The sequence below is a fragment of the Takifugu rubripes genome, chromosome 21 (genome assembly GCF_901000725.2).
Source record: "Takifugu rubripes chromosome 21, fTakRub1.2, whole genome shotgun sequence".
NCBI lineage: Eukaryota > Metazoa > Chordata > Actinopteri > Tetraodontiformes > Tetraodontidae > Takifugu > Takifugu rubripes.
Genome location: NC_042305.1, coordinates 18,733,284 through 18,748,808, shown reverse-complemented (window position 1 = coordinate 18,748,808; position 15,525 = coordinate 18,733,284). Strand labels below are relative to the sequence as shown.

At 47.4% G+C, this 15,525-nt stretch overlaps 1 protein-coding gene across 8 annotated transcripts in view; it reads left to right on the top strand.

Annotated features, from left to right (window-relative positions):
• The window catches only part of kiaa0825 (KIAA0825 ortholog), a 90,584-nt gene that overhangs the window by 47,865 nt on the left and 27,194 nt on the right, over positions 1–15,525 (top strand). Inside the window, exon 24 of one of the 8 annotated variants that reach the window (XM_029830046.1) lies at positions 2,222–3,081. The exons of the other annotated variants lie outside the window; for them this stretch is intronic. Coding sequence (XP_029685906.1) covers positions 2,222–2,225 — 4 coding nt within the window. The 3' untranslated portion in view covers positions 2,226–3,081. Of the gene's footprint in view, positions 1–2,221; positions 3,082–15,525 lie in introns of those variants that run through there. 8 annotated transcript variants of the gene reach the window in all.

Genomic DNA, 15,525 nt, shown 5'->3' with positions numbered 1-15,525 from the left:
GCCTGCCTTCTGATGTGTTTCAGATTTGTGTAGCTTTGTTCCTTCTCGGTCTTTCAGTTCACTCCCCTTTTACCTGCTCTTGCCCTCCCTTTCCTGCCTTTTCAGAGAATCATGGAGCCGTCATGGGTCTTGTTTTTTTTCCTGAGCCTTTGATCACTTCCTAGTCTTTCAGCATGTTAACTACGAGGAGTCTCACCTCCCCTGTGGGTGGAAAAGAGGGCACATGCTTCCCGTGCTTCTGTGGTGTTAATGGCTGAAAGCATTCGCTGGTGATAACATCATTCCGAGGTGGCTGGTCAAGCTAGTGTACCCTATATATGTGTGTATACGTGTATATGTGTACAGTATATGGGTGATTCCATTTGCTTAAAAGCCTCTGGTGAAAACTGACCAAGATAACTTGCTTGATTGTGGCCGTCCGCTCTTCTGGGCGTGAGTGATGCCAAACGAACTGATAACAAAAGTTGCAGTAGAAGAAAGAGGACGGAAATGTAAAGCTTTGGAAACTCTCCTAAAGGGGATAAATTGCTTCTGCAGCAGCCGCTTCTTTATTTCATTTGTTATTTTGGGTAAAATCTGTTTTCGTGTGTGTGATGAGCACTGCCTTGTCAGGACTGTTAAAGCACGGCCCGTTTGATTGAATTTACCGCCGGAGACGTCCAGCCATGGTGATGGATTGTTCCGATGCAGGGCGTTGGCTTTCCGGAAACATTTTTTAGATATGTTTCTTCCGACATAATGGAAACAGGTCTACCCTTTACAGGCTGAATGGTAAGTGGTGTTATTTGACATATTGTACTACCTGCCAGTCTATCAGAATAGCAATGACAATCACGGGAAAGGACATTTCGATTACTGTCAAGCCTCCCTGTCCTGTCTTTTCCCATTAGCTGTTTTATCACTCCCTCTGATTCCTGAACCCGGTTCTCTTTGTCCTAACCTGTAAGGATAAAAAGCTTCACAGATGAATGGACAAGTGGACATTTCCGTGTGAAAGTATAGGGCTTATGAGACACATGTGTGTTCAGGATCTATCACCCAGACTGCTCCTGATCCTTAGGTTGCACCTTGCAATCAGTCAGCTTGCCTCTAACCTTCCTGCCTGAGTGTTCCTACTCCAGCCCTCTGAAGGAGCCCTTCTTATCACCGTGTGGTTGACCTTCTCTTTGCCCCTCACTGTTTTCAAGGTTAGCTGCACTTTGTGTACTTTCAATCTCCGCCTTCCTTCACGTGAGCCTTCCCAGTATAAATATCCATCTATGCTGTCTTACAAAAGTGGCTGAACGTTGGAGGTTTTACCCTCTTGTTTTCAAGGCGAGCCTCTCGCAGTACTTCCCAATACCCTCGTACCAGCTCTCTGTCCAGTACCTGCATACATCTGACGGAGGTGAAATACGAAGGTGGCCTGACTGTTTCTTCCCTCTTATCCCCACTTTATTTCAAGATGTGTCTCTTCCTGCTCTCGTCTCTCCAGGTTGCGTTGTCTACCTTCTTTTCCTCCATCTGTGGTCTCTCGTTCTTAGTTGGGATTAAAAAGTAAAGAGGAAGTCGGAGACACGCTGCCGTCTGATTTCTTTTGCTCCTGCCCTGACTGGGATTGGTGTTCCCACCTCATCTAGAGTTTGTGATTTTTGATGTTCAAAGGCACGGCGGAGAGGTCAGAACACCTGTGGTAATCACGCTCTGCCAACAGAAAAGACGTTTCAAGGAGCTTCTCCCACTTCAGCGCTATGTGCATATCTGAATGTATTATCTGTCAGAATTTCAACAACGTGTACATGGAAATGCTTAGTGTGGTCGATCATTGTGTAGACGTCCTTTATCTTTATCAACTGAACTAAATCAACACTAAAAACCTGAAAAATTCATGCTCCATTTTGCACAGAAAAATAAACCAAAGCTGAAAATATGCTGCAAACTGCTGGCACGGAGAGGTATACCAGGACCATTTGTCACGACAAAATAGTAAATACAATACATCTCAGAGTCTAAGGCTTTGTCTTTAATATTGTCTTGTTGATGCCCGTGTCTAAGAAATCATCCTTATGTAGCACTAATGCATAATAATATTGTGAGACTTGACAGTATTGTGTCATTTAGCAGCAGTTTCCCCAAACACGACACTAAAAAAACACCTCTACAGTCACCATTTTCTGGTTTGTTGTGCCCCGAGTATGTAAATCTATCAACGTTGACGTCTCCTTTTCCCTTTAAAATCTAGGTGAGGCCAAGCTCTGACAGACTGCCGTCATCACGGTGGGTTGTTGGTGTCTACAGAGAATAAAGAGCTACAGATTAGGTTGGAGATTTCAGCTTTTTCCAGAAAGGATGACCAGTGTGATGGAGGAGCAGCTCACTGTAGCCACCAGTATCCAGATGACCGGGAGCGAAGCCTTGTGTTGAATCACCAACGGAATGAGGTTTTTTAGTGCCCGTGTGCCGCAGCGCTCTCCAAGGTGCTGATCTCTGATAGCGTAGCGCTGACAGACCGCAGTTGACCTCCAATCAAGACGCCATGATTCAGTCGCACAGTTGCGGTTATTTTAGTGAGTTATGACGTTTATGGTTCCATTTATGCTTTGTGCTGTGTTTTGGGACTCCTCCTCATGCATCCACAGCATCCTCTTCATGATGGCAACGCCATTTTGTCAGAACCCTTTCTTCCATTCAAAGAACACAGACGTGTGGGTTGACTCAAAACGCTCACTATCTGTTGGCTCATCACTCGCTCTTGAGGAGGTGGCGTCCATGCAGTGGCAGGCCAGTGTGTCTTGGTATGTGTCTCTCTCTCTGCACCACTGTGGGCAGATATGGCGAATATCTGTCATCTCAGCATCTCAAACGTGACAGCACTGATCAGAATAATTCCCCCCGCTGGTTCCCCTCCTGCGCTTTTTTCTCGCATTGCAGCCAAACACAAGCGTCACGCCAGGTGCATTCCTTGTTTTGTGTTGCACCTCTTCTTTCCTTCCTAACAACAACACTTTTTTTTTCTTTTGACACTTTTTTCACACATTAATGGCACAACTAGGGTTTTTATGGTGTATTATATCCATTATATGCAGTTGGAAATAGAGCTGGTAGTGAGTCTGAGGCTATTTCTGGATGCTATTCCTTAGTGTGTGTGTGTGTGTGTGTGTGTGTGTGTGTGTGTGTGTGTGTGTGTGTGTGTGTGTGCTCCCTTCTGTCGGTAGGTGGGAACGGGTGTGTCAGAGAGCATTTTCGAAGGATCCGCCCTGAGGGTGTTGATGCATTGATACAATGGGAAGAAGCTAAATGCTATGGAAGTGATCGAGCTCACAGCAGATTTAGCAAACAACCAACCGGCTCGAACTAGTTTCACCTCAGCCGGCTCTGCAGTGCACTGCTTATTTATTTATATTGGTTGGGGGGCAAATGTATGTTCAGTGCTGTTGAATATCAGCGACAGGAAAGATCAAAGACCGATGCCACAAAAATGAAGCTGTCAAAGTGGCCCGACAGCCGGGTCCCGAGGCGAGCATCCCTCTCTCGCACGTTTTATTACCATCGCAGTCAAACCTCCCAGTCGAAAAGAAAAAGCAAAGACCGGAGAGCAAACCTGAGCCGCTGTATCCTAACCCTCTATGATGGGATGAGTTCTGAATGTGTGGCGGGGGTTAGGAGACAATGGTTGAAGTGGCGAGCATCCCCGTCTAGTCTCCTCACCCTCCGCCCAGCAGCTAATTAGCACTTTCAGCAGCAGGGTTTGAGCTCATTAATGTGGCGTCTGCTTAGGTAACGTGAAAGCAGTCGCATGTGCTAACATCCAAACGTACAAAGCAAACACTGCAAATCAACACGCAAGGAAATAAACGGAACCGTGTTGTCGGTCACGAGAGGACGAAACATTGGAAATGATGTATCAGATGGTTTTTGGTTTTCTTTCTTACGTTGAAGGTTTGGTCGCGAGTGTTTTCACGTCAGCTCTCGTTTTCCTCAGTTTTCCTGACGGATCGCATCAATATGTAATTTTTCCACTCGTTTATTTTTGTCATAGTTACAATTCACATCAGCTAATTAGTATCCACTCTGATATAGGCACAAGAGGTAAAAAACAACCGAGGAGGAAGCAAGAGGAGGCGAAGGATCCATGATTAGAGAGAATGAAGCCATCTCTTTTAATCTAACCCTGAGAGAAACAGAAGGGGAGACAGAAAGAGAGGTGGGGGGGTGGGTGGGGGCATGAGGCACTCTCACCCCTCAGCTCTGTCTCCTCTCTATCTGGGGTCCCTCCCCAACTCTCTCCGTCACCCTCTCACCCTGTTTTGCAAAGGGTGTGAGAATGTGTGGGAAAAGAGGGTCTGGTGCCTCACCCTCGGCAGACGGGATCAGCTTGTGTTTCTGAGGCTCTCGAAGTGTCCCATTGTCATGATGTCACTGCAACTCAAGACAACTGACCTATGACCCCTGGGGATCCATGCAAGCCCGTCTCCCCCACCCCCGCCCCCCCAAATGCTAGGCCAGATTGCTACCGGGTGCCCACCAGGGGGTATCCAAGCCATTTGTATATCGCCCCTAAAATATTATTTTACTTTTGTAATTTTACTCCAAACTCTTTGTGATCGTCGCTCTACACAGACCCCCCCCCCGCCCCCCCCCCCCGCTGCTGCATACGTTGTATTTCCATATCCATGAATATACCGCGCGCCGCCAGATGTCGCAAATACATCATCTGAGGGATGCAGCTCTGATAGAGAGGGAAAAAACCCAGGCACGTATGAGTGGGGGATGTGAAGCGACCGGAGCGGATGTGTGTGTGTGCCACTGTACGCCCGTGCTCGTCTGCGCACGCACGCATCTCTTCGCAGCGTGTGGGTTTGCGTGCACCGGGATGCAGGCGAGGGCGCACGTCTATTTTGTGTGCCCACGCGTGTGTGGAGGTCACAGCAGGTCAGCATATTGTCCCTCAGATGTTTGATATTTTATGTATAAGAGGGTGGCTGGAGTGAGCGGATAAGCACGTTTCTGACAGAAGCAGCGCCGCCACAATCCGCCACCTCAGCAATGTGGAGCCCCGACTCACATCAACAATGGAGGGGAGGCGCCTCACACTCAGACAGTAGTGGGGGGGGCAAGAGAGAGGGGAGGAAGGATGGAGAAAGACCTTAAAATCTGAACTATTCCTGATGAATATGCAGATAATGAGGGAGCAGCACAATCCAGTTAAATGACTCTGCAAAAACGCGTCTTTATGTGGTTTTTTTCAGTTCCATAATGTGAAGCGACCCTTTGCTTATTAATTCACACCATCAATCAAAATGTGGACAGACTTGTGCACGCACACTATTGCAGGGGCGTGCACGTGTGCGTGTGTTTGTGGGCCAGGTAGAAAAGGGGGGCCGCCGCGGCTTCCTGGGTTCAGCCCGTCCTGAAAGGAGCTTTCCCGGAGTGGATCCATCCCAAACAGCCCTCCGCTCGTTCTGCTTCAGGGGGAGAAAGTTTATCGCCAGCTCGCTTTGTAGTCAGCCTCAAAAGATCTGCAGCAGTCAGCATTAAACGGCACAGATCTGAGGAGACACCTCCAACTGAAATACCTACAGAGGGAGGAGGGGAGGAGGGGAGCGGGAGGCTACCTGATAGAAGCATTAAAGACAGACGCTAACTGCGCCTCTTTATGTTGGCTTTGTACCCCAACAACAATAATAACAATAAAAACCCAACCATTAGCTCATGCAGCTTTCTATTACGGTCGGCTCTTTGATCCTTTGATTCCTTTCACCCTTTTCCACATTCACTGTTTTTCTAACTCTCCTATTTATGCTCAGTTTTACTCGATTCTGCATGTAAATCTGTGCACGTGGCTTGTTACCAAGGTGATGATGTGGCAGATGACGTCACGCCCAGCGCCCCCGACAGTGGACGGTGGCCTGAGCGGGCGCGCCTGCATCTGTGTGTCCTGCATCGCTGTCTCTGTGTCTTTGTCTCCGCGCGTCTCTCTGAGCTCAGCGTCGGCGCGTCCTGGGCACCTTGAGTTTCCTTGGGATGAGAATTAATTATTCAGCACACAGCCGCAATTAAATTTCAATTCAGCAGTTGATATAACCTGTTAGAGAAGCAGGTTTGTTATTGAATCGGAGCTTTTGGCCCTGTTTAGATTTACAGATTCATTCTGTGATGAGTGTTATTAAAGGGGTTATCCAACCTTTATTTCTTACGACCTCTTGATTTGGGTGAGTGCGTGTGTGTCCTTGCATGTGCGACATGTTACTACTATAATACTCATTCTACTAGCAAAGTGAGCACACGTTGGGTAGCTGCCTGTGTCCCAGTGAAGACGGGTGGGGTTCCAGCAGTATCGGCTCTGTGCTGAAATTCCTCTTACAGAGGGATCATTAGGGTTGTTTTGGATTTTACAGAGCAAAAGACGCATCTTGTCACGCTTTCCCCACATATTTGGCCCCAGATTCTTCCTGCTAGCGAGTTGTGAGGTACACCACCATTTCTGATTAAACTGGGAAACAGCAATGGTTAATTGTGAATTTAATGTTACCCTTTAGTGGCACAAACACTTTGGGTGGAGTTCTCCCTTTATTTTCTACCATTTAAAAGATAATTACCACAGTTTCTTCAATCGTATTGTGGAGCAAAACTGTTTATATCTGGAACTCCGAACCTTATTGAACCCTTATTGACTCCTCATCCTCCTCTGAGTTAACGTGTCTTGGAGGAGACATTTAGATGAGCATCAGCTTTAATGAGGGAATGATCCCTTCTCATTCATCACGTTCTGGGATTTTGGAGACTCACTGATTGAAGCGATTGAATAAAATGATCGGTAAAAGTTGCATGCATGAATTTTTGGACCGATTGAATTACCGTGACCATCAGAGACCAGAAGGAGCATCATTTTCTCTTTCGTTTTCTAATCTGGTGAGCACTCTGAGACTTGTGGGTCTTCATCCTGTGCACGTGTCTGTCTTTGTCACCGTGTTCTTCATTCAGCTCAAGAGTGGAAAATGGAAAAATCCCACAAACGTAGAATAAAAAGATGATTCCACTGAGCGGCAGACACTGTGCCGATATTTAACAAACTGTGTTCCCGGACGGCACATTCATTGTTGTGGACTCAGACACGAGCGCGTGCACGTACGCGCTCGCACGTGCACGATTAATACGTAGAAGCATAAATGCACACCGCTGCCAGCACGAAAGAACACATGGTGATGAAGAAAAGAAGCAGCCTTGACGTCCCCTCTCAATGCTCCCCTCCCCCGGTTCCTGGCTCCTCATTCCCGGCTCCTCTTTGGGAAGAAGGTGGTGCTTTTGTCAGACGGGAGCAAGGAGACCTCACAAAGCGGGGGCCGGTGTCACAACAAACAAAAACAGCGCAGTAACCCCCCGAAATCTAATCAGGATCCATTGATTCATGCTCTGAATAGAGACTGAGTACCTTGAGAGCCGCTCATCCAGTCAGGCCGGAGACGGCGACGCGGGGGCCTTCCCAATCCGGCGGGATTCTTCCTCCTCATTCTCTTCTCACCTTTGGACTCTTTCAGCTCACCCTCGATACGATCCAGCAGCCCTCTTTAACTTTTTATGGCCTTTTTTTTATTTCATGAATCTAGGGTCTGTTTATACCAGTAAACTTCCATTGCCAGTGTTCCCGGTGTTCCCGGTGTTCCCGGCGTTCCCGGTGCTTCGGTTTCTCGAAGCCTTATGAAGGATGCTTGGGCAGAGCAATTAAAAACAAGGCAAACATTTCCATCCCGAGCTTGCCTTGACTTTCCTTCTCGTTCTTCCTTTCAACTCTGATTAGGAGTGGTTTAGGAGTGGTTTTCCGGAGCTGCTGCAAACATGGAGAGCGCTCCTGCATAAAGGCCTTCGCTGGTTTAAAAGCAAAAGAGAAACAATTTACCAACGTAAGTCTATTAACTCGTATGCGACGCTGTGACATTTGGGATGAAATGATTTGATCTGTAATGCTCTCACGCCCTCCTCGGCTCTTTCTGGCCCCCTTAATGTTCCATATGATGCAACTTTTCTCATTATTTGTAATGATACTTTGGCATTATGTGGGAGAGGTATTGATTTCAGAAGCCGAAGCACTTATTGTGGAGGTAAATGTTGTTATTTTAATATTGGACTCGTGCTAATTTAATATTCCGTGGTAACAGTGTGTTGTAACATACACATCAAAATGTGACCCCCCCACCCCCCCATCCCCCGACCCCCTGCCTCCATCCCTCCTTTCACGCTCTCTTTCTCCCTCTTACCACCGCAGATATACATTAACCCCAGGTATTTGAAATGCCACTATCAGCATTACAGGATCACGTGTAGGGATGGGTTTTTTTCGGAATAATCTGATCAGTTGTTTCCCTAAAACGTTTCCCTGTTGGAACAGTTGGGTCGACTTAATGGGATCAGTGAAATGACTGCGTTTCTGGGACTTTGACAAACTTCCCCCTACTTTTGTTCTTGGACTAGCTAGATCTCTGGCTAGTTACCAAGGCAACTGACCCATTTGTGTGTTCCATGCAAACGTGTTGGTGGAGAAGCTTGAGAGTGGGTGTGAGACAGGCAGGGTCGCACACAGTGGCAGGCAGACAGGTACGGGTGGAAGACTGTAGGAAAGTTGTCTCCAGCAATAGGCCCCCTCCCCCCATCGGACCAGCACTGGTAAGGCAGGGACCAACGTGGTGAGCAGGGTTAGAAAGGTCTGCCATTCATTCAGCACAGACCCCCTTATTAATATCTGTGTGTGTGTGTGTGTGTGTGGGCGTGACCGTGTGCATCATTGAGTAGGTGTGTTAAAGCGTATTAAAGTGGGCTGTAGGTGTGTGTGTGTGTGTGTGCCTGCCCATTCTTGGACAAAGAGGTAGGGACTTTTTTTCTTTCCAACACCCTGTCAAAGGTGTTACCAGCAGAAAGGAGGGGGGGGGGGGGTTCTGGGGTGGCCTCCCCCAGCTCTCAGATATGAAGCTGTCATTGGAAGAAAAGCTACATTCACTGAATGACACTTATTTTCTCCCACTTTCCACAAGTGCAGCGAACACAACAGACAGGGGAGCAGCTGACGAGGATCTTGTCCCGGGTTTGTCTGTAATGACAGACACGCAGCAATTACCTCACGTCTACGCAGACGCCCAGAAACGCGCCGTCCCCAATAAGCTTTGTTACTTCGCTCCAGTAGGCTGCCTCGGGTTTTTTAAGGTTTGCTAGATGTGTACGTGTGTGTGCGTGTCCACATGCAGTCACCCCACGTGTCTTGGGCCCAGCTTTGTCCTCGTGCTTGTGTCTCTTTCATGCGGTCCACAGTCGTCAGCGCCGCCTCGTGATGCTGCTGCCGCTCCTGTGCACTCCCTCATAATTGTGATGACTCTTTACTAAACATTTTAAATGCTAACGGAGGACCCTCGGCTAAAATCTCGGACATTGCTGATGACCCTGGCGTGAAAGATGCTAAAGGAGCACATTAAAACCACCCCGACACAATGACGTGAAGTCTTTGAAGTCTCTCCCTGTTGCTCACCTTGATCTCAGTGCCTCCTGGTTAATACTCCTCACCTATTTCCCATCTTGCCCTCGTGGCCCACAGCCCATTTTCCCACTAAGACCAGGTGTCCCACCACACCAGAGAACAGTGTGTCTTAATCAGTGTTGCAGACACACACACACACACACACACACACCTACGAGGGGCTCCCTACTGTCACCCTGCCTTATGTCTAGGAGTGACACTTGGATGACACCAGCAGCAGGTTTTTTATTAGCTTAGCACTAGCCTTGTTGAAGACAGGGCCAAGAGTGCGCAGGCAGATCCTATTTTACATTGAGTGAGTCAAAATTGCTGCAGAAATGAAATTACTCCATTAATTATGCAATGGCTGAAGCAGCAGCTGCAAGAGCACCATAATAAACCCTTTTCATTGCACCTATTCCGGCTTCCAGTGGCAGATTTGACACGTGTAGCATCAACGTTAAGTCTGCAGACCACCTCTGTGACAACATTAACTAATGATCGTTACCTTTACCTCCGTCCACGGCTGCTTACCTCTTCATTTAGCTTTTAACAGCAATATAAATGCCTGATTCATTAATGCTATTCTGTTTCTTAGTTTTAATTTTAAATATTTTCCAGGACTACAGTAAGACCTTATTTTGCTGTTTTTTTAAATGTGTAGGTCTGTTGTCAGTGAACATTGTTATGAATTAAGTCTTATAATATCAAATTGCATGACGATGAAATGGAATGTGGTCATTGGTTTATTGAAAGAACTTTTTTCCTTTCTTACATATTTTGCTTGGAAACTTCGACACCAGGACGCATGAAGATGGTTTTTATGTTGAGACGATCTATGGATGAGGATAAAAGAGGATTTCAGGAGAGAACTGTTAAAGATGGAGAAAGGACGCGTTGCCATTTCCCTCTACCTTCTGTCCTTGTTATCTTGTTTTGATGCTTCAGGGGGACAAATGAACTTCAGTTGCCTTGAAATCTGGTAATGAACTCTCTGGAACCCCTCAGCCCTCAGCACACACAAGCACACACAGGTATCAGGGGTTTCCATCTGTCCCAAATAAGTCCAATTCCTGGTGTTTCCTCCTCTGATCACGTCTCTGAGCTAAAACCTAAACCATTAACTACAAATGTGTTAGAACACATGATGAGTTCATCCAGAATCGGCTTCTCCTCACGAGTTGACTGACGCACTTGACTTTGGTAACTTCTCCTTCATCCCGTTTGAGCGGGACTGCACGGAACAGGTGTTTCACTGCTTTGAAACGCGACGGTCATTTCATAAACGCCACCATTTGTCCCACCCTGGACACTCGGGGTCTCTGGGGGTGAATGGAGCCGTCGGCCGCCTCGGCCTCTTAAGACTTGCCTGTCAAAATAGTTTGGCTATTTCCAGAGTTAATTTCTCCCACTTTAAATGAAACACACTCGTTGCATATCCTTGTTTCAGTTGAACAAAATTTCCACATTTTCCAGTTTAATAATTTTGCATTAGTTCATTCAGTCATTCAGACATATACACATAAACATGCTCTTTTATTCGGTTAAACGATTGGTGGTCCCGTGTACTTAAAGCTGAAAACTAGTCACTCTTTTAACTTGAACTTCCGCTGTAACACATGATATGAAAATCAAGCCAAACAGTTTTACTTTTATAGCTGCAGAATACACACAAATCATTCAGAATAATAAAAATGAGCTATTAATGAGTAATACAAACACCTCAATACAGGCGGAGGAACAAGCTAATGACAGGTGACAAAGATCCACGTGAAACATGTGTTGAGCTCAACAGTGTGGTTAGCTTTGCTGCTATTTTAGCCCTTTTCACAGCTATCAACGTATGCGGAGTCGGCCGACTGGCCGGCTGGCTGTGAGTGTTGGCTGCTCAGTGGTCCTGAACCAGCCTATTTGAAAAGCTTGATGTATTTTATTTGGGCCTGCTTCACACTGTCATCTGGAGTTGGAGATGAACTGTAATTGCAAGTCAAGTCTCATCTGCATGTAAGAAATCTGAGCAAAAACTGTCTGGTGAAGGCAAAAAAAATGGCCCCCGCCAGTCAGTCGTGGCGTTTCCACGCAAACATAAATACCCTTGACTCATAATCTCACTGCTTCTCTTTAAATTCTTCTTGATTATGGATAATATCCTGTTTCCTGTCACCCCTGCAACAGGGATTTGTTAGAGGCACGTTGACGTTTTCACGCCGTAGCCGTCACATTTAGATTTCTGCTGTAGGTAGCAGGTGAGAGGAACATTTGGTGATCCCAGATTGGGCTGTGGAATAGTGCACCTCATCGTCCTCTTTGCTCCATTAAAGAACTGGGAAGCTTATAGAGGTGAGTTAAACAGCTTTTAACTATGGCGCATGAATGGAAATACAGGAAAAAAGTGTGTCGTTGTAGACGAAGACACACGCGGTTTGAGTGTGTGGAGGGGCTGAGCGACATGGTACGAACGCTAAAGCCCAAGCAGACAGGCTGAGAGGGTGCAGAGCTCCAGTACAGCCTCCTCCATTAGCTCAGGAATAGTACAGTATGTGTTGGGGGCAGGGAGCAACTCAGCAAGGCAAGACCCTTCTGTCTCCTTGTCACCGCTTAGTGCCGCTGGGGGTTGAAAGTGCCAGCGCGCGCGCGTGCGCGCGCGTGTGTGTGTGTGTGTGTGTGTGTGTGTGTGTGTGTGTGTGTGTGTGTGTGCGCGTGACACAGTGATGCGGGTGGGCACGCAGCCGAACGGGCACTTGACTGGCGCGGTGGCACTTAGCTGCTGCGTAGCTGCTGCCTTGGCGGCGGTCCAGGTTAACTCGCCATGCTGTGAGGTTTTTTGTATCCGTGTGCGTCGGGTGATGTGGCACCAGATGCCGTTCCATGTGCCCAAATTGTGTGTCGATTTGGAGCGCGGGCAAGCACAGACAGGAAGGAAGCCGGAGAGTGGAGGGAAATTTAATTAAGATAAAAAAAGCAGCTCACAAAGGTCGACAAAGGTTATTCTCATCCGTGTTTCCCCCCGTCCGTCTGCAGCGAGTGTTCTGTGGAGCACAGCGCTAGCGTGGATTTAGACTGGAGGGGATGAAGGAACAGAAGGGACAGAGAAGTTGATGGAGAAATGGTGTTGCCTGTGCATGGGTGAGGGAGATAATTTGATTAAGCAGGCTGACAGAAGGAGGAAGCAGGAATGGTGGGATGACAGGTTGATGCCAGCTTCTCCTGGCATAGCCCCCACCCTTCCTCGCTGAGATGATGGAGTTGTAGAATGTGAGGAATAACCAGATTCACATGCGATAGGTGGAGAGGCCAAAGCAGGGGCTGGCAGGAGAGGGAGCGAGTCAAAGACGGGGAGCTGGTGGAGGTCAAACGGCAAAGGTGAAGGTGCTGGAGGAATACGCTGCGACGCATCATCACATATGTTGCTACAATGATAGCGTAGAAATATGGATTTGGATAGAAACATACACACTTCTGAAAAAGGCAGAAGAGCCAAATGAGGTCAAGAGCGTTTATTCCAGGAGCTGTGCTGATATTTGGTCCTGGTGAAGAGACACCGTCCACGTTCACCCCAAGAAGGTGCATTTATGTTGCAATTTATGGATTTTTATAACAAAAAATGTTTCTTTTTGTGAGAATCTCAAAAATAGCCAAGGACCAGGGGACCATGTAGGCCAGATTAGGCTTTCTTCACCACAGTTTACTGTAGCCATTACTGAAACACACACACACGCACGCACGCGCGCACACACACGAAAACAGCCTCATTTAGATGCAGAGGGAGCTGATGTCTAGCATCAGGTCTCACAATAATTATTTTAAATTGCTACGAGGAACAGAGGTCCTGGTGGGATATATTACCTCTGCTCTAACCAGAGATGGATTTCACCCCGCACATACATATACAACAAGCTCCTGGCTTTATATATATTAATACAAATATATTAGCACGTGTGTGTGTGTGTGTGTGTTTGAGTGTGTGTGTGTGTGTGTGTGTGAGCGCCACACGACTGCATGTGCGCCTGCATGCCCATATGGTTAGTGGGTGTTCTCGTTCCACAGTGTGATGTATATATTTCAGGAGAAGTCAAGCATTAATTTTTTACACACTGAAACAAGGTCATGTGAGTGTCCGTCGTTGTGTGTGTGTGTGTGTGCGTGTGTGTGTGTGCTTGTGAGTGAGTCCAGTGTGTGAGTGTGACTGCTCATCTATGTAACTGCGTATTTTGCTCATGTATCTGCAGTATGGATCCCTCCTTTCCATACATCCTGGAGAATCTATGACACACACAGAGGTGAAGGCTTAATTTCGTCCTCGCTGCTGTATTTTCTAAATTTATTTTCTATTTTCTGGAATACTTGATTGGTTCAGTAATTTTCTAGACCTGTGCTGCTTCTGCTGCCTTATACAAAACTTTCTTTATAAGTTAATGACTGACTAGGCTTAATATTTTAATATTAATGCTAAATTACTTCTCAGTGCTGATATACTTACAGAAAACCAATAATGCTTCATTTTAAATCTTTCTTTTTAAAATATTTCACCAAACTGAAAACTGTTCTTGCACCTATGTGCTCCAATTTTCCATCATCACTCACGATCTCATGAATTTGGCAGGTTGGAATACTTTGATTACACGAGGGTACGATGAAGTTGTTAAAGCACCTTTCAGTAAAAAACTGAGGTGAACGTTCGTTAACGGAAGTGTTTGGAATCCGGACCAGCTGAAGCGTTGTCCTGTTGGGATGTAATGACAGAGGTCCTGGTTGTGCCGCTGTAGAGGGGGCTGGTGACCAGGTTACGTAGAGGGGGCTGGTGACCAGGTTACGTAGAGGGAGCTGGTGACCAGGTTACGTAGAGGGGGCTGGTGACCAGGTTACGTAGAGGGGCTGGTGACCAGGTTACGTAGAGGGGGCTGGTGACGAGGTTACGTAGAGGGGGCTGGTGACGAGGTTACGTAGAGGGGGCTGGTGACGAGGTTACGTAGAGGGGCTGGTGACCAGGTTACGTAGAGGGGGCTGGTGACCAGGTTACGTAGAGGGGGCTGGTGACGAGGTTATGTAGAGGGGGCTGGTGACCAGGTTAGGTAGAGGGAGCTGGTGACCAGGTTATGTAGAGGAGCTGGTGACCAGGTTATGTAGAGGGGCTGGTGACGAGGTTATGTAGAGGGGCTGGTGACCAGGTTATGTAGAGGGGGCTGGTGACCAGGTTATGTAGAGGGGGCTGGTGACCAACAAGTGATTCTCATTGACGTTAGCGGCCGCCGTCCCTCAGTCCTGATGCAGAGCTCCATGAACAGAGCAGAGCCAATTAGAGAGGTTTGGAGATGGAGGCATTCGTTCCCCATATCCCCATCCTTCCATCCATCCCTTCTCCACTTCTTTAACCCCCACCTGAACCTGTCAGCTCACCATTGCAGGGAATTTTCCAGCAGCTCCTCGACATCTCACTCGCACCCTGCCTGTCAAAGCCCAGCGAGGGCAGAGCGAGAGAGAGAGAATGTACTGATGGATCCTCTCAGAGAGCAGAGGTTCACCTCTCAGGTAATCCTATAAAAAGCCAAGGTGAGACGCTCCTCTGTTTCCAGCTCATTATAGGCTCTTTACCCTGCACGGAGCCACCGCTCTCTTCCTGGAGGTAGATGGGGATGGTATGAGTGAGGAGGCTGAGCAGGTAAAGCAAAGGGGAGCGGGGGACCTTCTCACCATGCGCACCCTGGCCGCATGTTGCACCGCATGAGCCGGATCTGTTGGGCTTTTTTTTTTCCTTGTGTTTTTTTCTTTTCCATCTCTCTCTCTCTCTCTCTCTCTTTTCCTTCTTGTTTCTCTCACTTTATGTCCCTCCCTCCTTCTCCTCCACTCCCCTCTCAGTTCCTTTTTAATCTTTTATTCATAGCTTAGCAGGTGATGAAAAATTTATGCCCTGAGCCTGGCATTGAAATAAATGCAAAACGAAAACAGAAGCAGTTTATACTGACAGTCTGAATATCTCTATCTAGAACAAGGCTGCTCGCTGCAAATCAGGGAGCCCGGTGCTCTCCTGTTAGCGCTGCTGTGTA